The 8,931-nt window shown below is 40.1% G+C and overlaps 1 protein-coding gene and 1 long non-coding RNA gene across 3 annotated transcripts in view; one reads left to right on the top strand and one right to left on the bottom strand.

Moving 5' to 3' along the window:
• The window catches only part of LOC113061348 (fibroblast growth factor 7-like), a 3,016-nt gene extending 1,004 nt beyond the window's left edge, over positions 1–2,012 (bottom strand). The window contains exons 1-3 of the mRNA XM_026230391.1: positions 1,720–2,012; positions 293–399; positions 1–127 (exon numbers count right to left, since the gene is read on the bottom strand). The exon at positions 1–127 is cut by the window's left edge and continues 1,004 nt beyond it. Of these exons, the coding sequence (XP_026086176.1) occupies positions 1–127; positions 293–399; positions 1,720–1,984 (499 nt within the window). The 5' untranslated portion in view covers positions 1,985–2,012. The remainder of the gene's footprint in view (positions 128–292; positions 400–1,719) is intronic.
• Positions 41–4,392, top strand: LOC113061349 (uncharacterized). 2 transcript variants are annotated; one of them, XR_003278354.1, is made up of 3 exons: positions 41–156; positions 276–446; positions 4,278–4,392. It is a non-coding gene; the product is annotated as an uncharacterized LOC113061349 (long non-coding RNA). The 2 variants fall into 2 exon arrangements; XR_003278353.1 differs by lacking the exon at positions 4,278–4,392 and adding an exon at positions 1,649–1,759.
• The last annotated feature ends 4,539 nt before the right edge of the window (positions 4,393–8,931 follow it).

An 8,931-nucleotide genomic window follows, 5' to 3' on the forward strand; every position in this document is an offset into this window, starting at 1 on the left:
GCCGGCCCTTCTGTGACAGAGAGATGAACATCTCTTTGCCGTTTTTAGTCCATTTGACGGACGAGTACGCCGTGTAGTAGTTCTCTAAAAACACTTCTTTGAAGTTGCAGCTGTCGTTGTAGTCTTTCTGTCCGGGAAAGAAGAACAGATGGTAAGGTACGACAGAAGCGAGATGCTTTGTGTTGTGTACAGTTACTGAGTAATCCGTGTGTTATATTTACTCTTAAATAAAAGATGAGTAATCAGATTAACTGCTGTTTGTTGTGTGTTTGCAGGATGGATGGCTTCATACTTTGCCCTGTAACATTCCGGTGCGGTTCATGGAAATATAATACTGGCTCTTCAGTCCTTTTATAGCCAACACGCCGCCCTCCGAAACCGTCCTGATCTCCAGAACACCTGAAACACAGACAGAGACCGACCCGAACACATGAAGACACGCAGACGTAAACACCACAGACACATCTGCTCAAATCTGCCAGTTCATACATGACTTAAATCAGGGTTACTGTATGTAAATAAAACTAATATCATACATGCAATTTAAATAAATCTTAACTAACTAACTTAAACACTTTATTTGAGATGGAGGTTATTGACCTTTAATTGAAAGGTGATGTGTGTCATTTTGGGGTGTTAAATTTCTTCTGCTGTATTTCAGCTGATTAAGCAAGAATTTATTCTTGTTATTCTGTTTAATAGCACAGAAAAACACACCTCAGCTTTCAGAATCCATTCCTTTGAAGCCAAATACCAGCAGCAGATGGATCGATCTCGATCTACAGCGTGCTAAAGCTCCAGTTGCACAGATATTTGACAGCTGAAGCATCTGTTTGTTGTGTTTGGATGAGGAGAGGACACAGCTCTTGTTGTTTTGAGCTCTCTCTCTGTGTGTGTGTGTGTGTGTGTGTGTCACGTGTGCTGTAATAAGCTGCTGTCACGGCACAGCTCTGTCAGAACCTCAGTACTCGTCTGCTTCTCTCTCCCCGCGGCGCTGGCCGACCCTCTCTGACCCTCACTGCATGTCTTGCATGCGCTCTGTGCGTGCAGTTGTCGGCCACATCTGGCTGTATCAATTTTTCTTCTTTTCAGCGCCAGCTGACGCAATAATTTTCCCTCCAGAGCAGAGATGCATGCCGTCACGCCAACACGACCACTTTCTTCTCATACACAACTGAAATGACTAATAACCAAACATGCCAGAGGCTGATGTTATGTATATACATGATCATTAAAGTGTATAATCAATTATTAAAATATTTATTTTCTCAGCTAAATAATTAATTATGCATCCATGCACACAACATCAGCTTCCAATCTCATTATTTTATTGTTGTTTTGACGCTCTCTACACAAACTAGATTGCAGTCACTGAATTGTACATCCATTCTGACCACATCTGATAACTTCTGACCACTAAGTCCTTCAACGAAGGGAAACAAGAGTTATAAATACTCCCCTCCCAGCAAGCACCTGTTTGTCTTTACGCCTGTCACTTCTCGTCACACTGCCACGTGACCTGCTCACAATCCCACTGGAACCCTGACCAGCCCATTCCTTTCACATACAGTGGGAAACTCTTTCTAGTCCCTGCTATAATTTCAGAGGCTTTCACCAATCATGTGCTTTTTTCATCACCCTGTGATAGATCCTGTGTGAAGCTCCTGACACACAACAGAAACCTGAAGACCTCAGACAGACGTGTGATGACGCTCTTACTGTAGCAGTTGTTGGGATCCTGCGTCCCGTTGATGTTCCCGAACTCGTCGATCATCAAAAACCACTGCGTGCGACTGTAGAGGCGTCGGATCCGGACGTCCCCTCCTTCCATGTAGTCGTAGTTCCTGGTGTGGCGCTCGTGTTTGAAGCAGTCGGTCACAGCAGCCTGGTCTCCATCGCACACACAAACACGGCTGACCAGCAGCACTAGCCACAGTTTACACGCAAACTCAGGCAGTTTCCATCGCAGCGTCCATTTGCGCATTATACTGCGTTTCTCAAGGAGTTCATGATCCACATACTGAAGGTAGAACTCAGGTTGGATCTTAAAGCTGTGAGAGATCCACTCAAGTACAATCCTCAGATGCTGGCGTGACCTCTGACCTCCAGCAGTATCTCCTCAGAGCTGGAGGAGGCAGCAGTGTGTTCGCTTCTGCTGTTAAGGACACAAATGAACAAATAGATGCTTCACATGCTGTCCATTCCTGATGAGGTTACAGGAGGCAGGTCAGTTCCACACAGTTCCAGATTTCTAGAGAAGATTTATATACACTTAATACTTATATATAGATAATATAGTAATGATATAAGATATAAAAAGGATTCCTGATATTCAAATGAATACTGATTTTACACAAGTAAAAATCTACTCTTAATGACTCAGTGTCGCTCTATCAATACTTTAAATGTCCCAGTGTCGCTCTATCCCACTACTCTTAATTTCTCAGTGTCCCTCTATCAATACTTATAATGTCCTAGTGTCGCTCTATCCCACTACTCTTAATTTCTCAGTGTCGCTCTATCACTACTTTTAATGTCCTAGTGTCGCTCTATCCCTACTCTTAATTTCTCAGTGTCGCTCTATCACTACTTTTAATGTCCTAGTGTCGCTCTATCCCTACTCTTAATTTCTCAGTGTCGCTCTATCACTACTTTTAATGTCTCAGTGTCGCTCTATCACTACTCTTAATTTCTCAGTGTCGCTCTATCACTACTTTTAATGTCCTAGTGTCGCTCTAGCCCTACTCTTAATTTCTCAGTGTCGCTCTATCACTACTTTTAATGTCCTAGTGTCGCTCTATCCCTACTCTTAATTTCTCAGTGTCGCTCTATCACTACTTTTAATGTCCTAGTGTCGCTCTATCCCTACTCTTAATTTCTCAGTGTCACTCTATCACTACTTTTAATGTCTCAGTGTCACTCTATCACTACTTTTAATGTCCTAGTGTCGCTCTATCCCTACTCTTAATTTCTCAGTGTCACTCTATCACTACTTTTAATGTCCTAGTGTCGCTCTATCCCTACTCTTAATTTCTCAGTGTCACTCTATCACTACTTTTAATGTCTCAGTGTCACTCTATCACTACTTTTAATGTCCTAGTGTCGCTCTATCCCTACTCTTAATTTCTCAGTGTCACTCTATCACTACTTTTAATGTCTCAGTGTCACTCTATCACTACTTTTAATGTCCTAGTGTCGCTCTATCCCTACTCTTAATTTCTCAGTGTCACTCTATCACTACTTTTAATGTCTCAGTGTCGCTCTATCACTACTCTTAATTTCTCAGTGTCACTCTATCACTACTTTTAATGTCCTAGTGTCGCTCTATCACTAATTGAATGCCTCACTGTCGCTCTATTTATAATCTTAATTTCTATATGTTGCTCTATCACTACTCTTAATTTCTCAGTGTCACTCAGTATTTGTACTGTAAATGTCTCAGTATGGCTCTATTGCTACTTCAGATGTCTCAATATTGCTCTATCACTGATTTAAATGTCTCAGCATAACTTTGTCACCACACCTAATTTCCCAGTGTTGCTCAATCACTACTCTGAATTTCTCAATATCACTCTCTTGCTACCTCAAATGTCTCACTATCACTCTATTGTCACTTCAAATGTTCCGGTGTTACTTTATCGCTACTTCAGCAATATCACTCTATTGCTACTTTGATTGCCTCAATGTTTTACTATCTCTATTTCAGATTTCAGAGTCTCAGTATCACTTTATTGCTACTTTAAATGTCTCAATATCTCTCAATCTCTACTTCAAATGTCTCAGTTTCACTCTCTCATCACTTTTAATGTCTCAGTGACATTCTGTCACTGGTTTGAATGTCTCAGTGTCGCTCTATAGCTACTTCAGATGTCTCAGTATCACTCTATTTCTACTTTAAATGTGACTGTATTGGTCTTTCTCTAATTTAAACATCTCAGTATTGCTCTGTTTCTCTTTGTATGTCTTAGTGTCACACTATCACTACTTTAAATATTTCTGTATAGCTCTATTTCTACTTTAAATGTCTCAGGATTGCTGTATTTCTACTTTCTAAATGTTTCAGTATCACTCTATTATTATCTTAAATGTTTCAGTATTGCTCTGTCTCTAATTTAAATGTTTTAACATTGATCCATTTCTGTTTAAACGTCTCAGTTTTGCTCTTACTCTGCCTTTCTGCCTAGATTCTGCCAAATTTATATATTGGTTTAAAATGTTATGATAAATCTGTTTTTGTTTTTTTTAAGTCTTTAAAAGCGACTTACTTCTGCTTCCAGGATGTGCGCTTCAGTCCAGACGGTTCCACTGTGATACACGGAGAGAGGGAGTTTCGGGGCCGCCCGTCTGCGCTGTGCATCTTCTCGTGTTGCTGAGCTCTGTGCGATCTCTGATAAAAGCCTCCTGCTGACCTCACTTCTCTGCAATTACGCCTCAGCCACTCAGCTGTTACTGGGATGCTGGCGCGAGAGACTGACAGTGAGAGAGAGAGAGAATCGTCCGTTTCTGCTGGCCAGGCCTCTGGTGGACGAGAGAGGGAGCGACGGCCGTTCTCTCTCTCTCTCTCTCTCTCTCTGAGGTATGCGGGACGAATCCTGCGAGTCTCTGAGAAACTGCTGTTGCATCGACGCCCACCGTGTCGACATTTATGAAAAATCACATGCTGTGAGATTCAGGATTTCTCTGCAGTTCTCATGTGATCTGAAGGGTCTCGTCTGTCATTCGTTGGTGTCATACACACAAACATCAAAGCCTGAGGTGAATTCAGAGGCTGATAGTGAATCTACGAGGGCAATAAATCTAACGAGGCGGGCCTGCAATTGAGGCAGCTAAACAGAGGGCCGTTTACTGCTGGAAGGGTCCATCTCTGCAGAAGGTCAAGCACTCTTTCACTTTTCCTGTTAGTATTTAGGAGGCAAATTTACAGTTTTACACACCTGGCCTTCGCAGCTCTCAGCACTTCAAACGTTTCCAGCTTTCAAGCCCCGAGGAAAGAGTTGTGTACGGCCCACAGACACGCAGACCTCTGCTTTACTCTTTCATTTCCCAAACGATCGCTTGTAAAACGGCTGATCTAAAACACATACGTCCCTTCACCTTAAATACTAAAGCATGCGATTGAAATGTTGTTTGTTTCTGTAAAAGAAGACCATCTAAATGCAGACGTGCTTCTGTGATCCTGTGAAGCTTCTACATGTGAATATTAAAATGTTTTATTATGCATATTATCCTTTACTGCAGCCGATATGGCACTGCATAAAACATATTTAGCAGCAATCATGTGCAGGTCATAAATGTTGTCTCGGTGGTGTTTTCTTTTTCTTGTATAGGTTTGTTCGTGATCTGACATCTCCCAAATCACTATTGAATATTGTAGAGATTGATCGAATTTGATCTGTTAATTTCTCTCTCCTAATTATGCATGATCCTACAGATGAATCCCTTCATTGTACTTCTCCTTTGTAAGCCAAAAGCGTGTGATGGGTCTTTGACAATGCTTCTCTTAATGTTCACTGGACTGTGACGTACTTCTGGTTCCCGCTCGCTACATGTTTACAGCCCTAGTGCTCATTTGACTTTATTGCTGAAATGATAGAGTGAGAAACACATCAAAGCCATTCTGAAGGAGAGAGAGAGACATTGAGCTCTTTGAACTTTCGATGACTCTCTCGGACAGATCTGCAGCTCTACTGTGGCACCTGAAACTCTGTCACAACCCAAAGCAACATGCAGTCCTGCACTGCGTCACATCCACGTCTGTTTACTCTGGGATTACGCAGAATAACTCTGGTTTATAATATCAATAAACATGGGAACTGTATGTGAGACTGATGAAAGTGCGCTTGGCTCTCACCTGCTCTCCGGGTTTAAGGTCAGTCTATTCTGAGCCGCAGCTTTCTACATTCCCTCATAATTACTGAGCCCTTGGGATCACGGCTGTTAACGGTGGGCTGTTCTTTAAATAGCTGCGGTTGTGTTGTTGAGTCGTTGGATGGACACAGAGGAGAGGAAAAAGTAAAGATAAAGAGCGATTCACAAACTTAGATGTAGTGTCTCCATTGTGTGTCTCTGCTCAGATGATAATGTTTGATTGCAGGAGTTTATTTCTATTCTCTGTGTTTTATTAGAGTTGATGGTTCTGACATCATCATCATCATCATCATCATCATCTTCAGTCTGGGAGTCTGTGGTGACCTGTAGATCCGTTTGACCTGACCTTTGGTGCACAGATTAGGGTTGGTCTGACCAGTCCAACTCAATAGCGCCACCAACTGTTCAAAGTGTATTATTTGGTCTAGAGGTTTATTTCTGATTTATCATCTCACTGAAGTTCCCTCAAGTCACTGCTTTGAATCTAAATCCAAAATCTTAGATATTAATGGTTTCCTTAACAAAACTTCACCTAGAAAAGTCACTCTTTTGAGATTATCATCAGATAACTAATATATCTAATGAATTTTTCTTAGAGTTTAAGTAACAGCAAAAACAACAACAACAAGAAAACTACAGAAGAACATGTGTAACACAATATTAGCGCTCTATTAACTACTTGAAACTAACAAGAAATTCGGATTAATGAATTAGTAACTAATAGTGCTTAATTTAATGAGGTATTTCACTATTAGTTAATCAGGAGCTAGTCATTTTTCCCCAAGAAACACGAAGAACTACTGTAAACCGGTTCATAATTAAAATGAAAAATGCAACATGTTTAATTAATTCTTAAGTGAAGCTCATGTTAACCCTCTAGTGACTCAAGTATTACCAAATGGATCAGTATTCTGGAGTAAATAACACAACAAACCTGTAGTAATTACTGAAATCATTGTAAGCTTTTGTAAGATATTTTAGTAATTATTTTTGCTAGGTTTTGTAACACAAGTGAGTTATCATTATCTTCATTTTAGAATGAATTATACATTGTGCACAATTCACATTAATCATGCACCTTTATAGTAGCTCTTAGTGGTTCACCGGGATATATGAAAAATATATAAACAGTGTTGAATGTTTAATAATTTGGTAATATTTTGGGGAGTAAAGAACTGACTCGGTGCAAAAGTTGCACCTTTTCCCCCAAAGTTGTTGTGTCTGCTGCTGCTGCTGTCTCGTTTTCTTTTTGTTTTTGGTGCCTCAGTTAACCATAAACGGTTGATGGTTGTAAAGTTAAATGTCACCATCCTTCTTTCATCTTCTCAGAAATGCTCCTCTGGCCTTTTAACAGTGTGGGTTACTACAGCATGAGATTTATAAAGCTGCTGCATCCACTCAGGTTTAAAGGTTATGTTCACCTTCACGTATCATGTGTTCCCATGGCTCAGTGGTAGAGCGTTGCGTAAGCACTGCAAAAGGTTGTGGGTTCCACTCCCAGGGGAACACATGTTAGGTAAAAAACAAAGTCTCTTTGGATAAAAGTGTCTGCTCATTGCATGAATGTAAATGTTGCTCAAATCTCATGGAGCACAATCCAAATGAGTGCAGATGCCTTCAGACGGATCCGAGTCATGGCGTTGCGTGAGATTTCACAGCGCTCACATTCTCTTGTAAATCATAACTGAACAGTAGTAACGCAAAGAATGAGCTCAAGCATTCTGGTTTTAATTTGAGCGTCCGCCAAGAGAAAGAGAGACTGAGAGTCCAGATCACCTCAAACACACACGGTCTCCGGTGGACTCTAAATCTGTTTTTCTGCATATGTTGATGTGAAACATGACCAGTTCAGCTCCACTGTTAGATTCACACTTATTCATTTCAGCAACGCTTTTATCTAAAACAACTTACACATGAGGAACACCACGAGTATTTTGTGAGGCTGACATGCAGAATAGAAGAGAGAACGTGTTTTAACCTGCACATTTGAGGTTTTTGTTAATGGTTGTGGGTCGGTCGGTGAAGTGTTGTGTTTCTTTACTGTGATGATCTCGGCAGATCAAGCTGGAGATTTGCAGCTCGTTTCAACGGCAAGGAACAGAGACGGTGAAGGTTCTGGAAAATGACTTTATACTTGATTGCAAAGGAACCTCCAGGAGCCGCTTTACTTTATATTTCAGAGTTCAACACTTAAAAGAACAAATGTCAAAGCCTGTAACTCCATTCCAGGAGATAATTATGGCTATAAAATAATAAAATATTGGTGAACACTGATTGGTTTTGTAGCTGCGCTGCTGAATTTACTGCCAAAAAATGAGATCTGATCTGATCCGGTTCTCAAGGTGAGCTGCCCACAGTATGTTCTCATGCTGTTTCTGCCAGAAAAGGTTAAAGAAACATGACTGATTGCAAAAAAATGAAAATGAATCTTCACTGCTGTCACTGCTTTAACTTTGTTTCATTACTTTTCAGCACAAAGAAAAAAGTATGTGTGAAATGAGTGTTTTTTCTGTGATGTTTAAATTTCAGTTTTAAACTGGGGTTTGTGAGTTGATGAAAAGATTGTCATTATTTTAATTATTTAAAAATATAAATTTAATAATGGCACAGTTCACATTTGTATATCGAAGTATTTACATCTGTTAGAACATATTTTCTAAATGTTTTATATTTCAGGAGGGCAGGATTAACGGGAAGTGAGTGTGTCTGTGGATTGATGGGTAAATTCTGTGATTGGCTGTTACTGATTATATGAAATCCAGCCATTTACAGACCGTGTTTGGCATGAAGGGTGTGTTCCTCGTCTCTCTGTAATGTTTACGACGTTCTTCTGGATTCAAAGAGTGTGTCACACCCATGAAACTGGCTCAATGTCACTGTGATCTATCTATCTGTAAGGAAGGAAGAAAAAAGGTTTTGTCCATGTAGTACACAGCTGTAATAAAAACATTTTTTTGTTTTTATATAATAGTTGTTTTAAATACATTAATAATACTGTTTATAATAATAATAATAATAATGCATAACTTTCTCTGTCATGGTTAGCATGTGTTTGGATGAATT

This window comes from Carassius auratus, chromosome 43 (genome assembly GCF_003368295.1).
Source record: "Carassius auratus strain Wakin chromosome 43, ASM336829v1, whole genome shotgun sequence".
NCBI classification, from domain to species: Eukaryota; Metazoa; Chordata; class Actinopteri; order Cypriniformes; family Cyprinidae; genus Carassius; species Carassius auratus.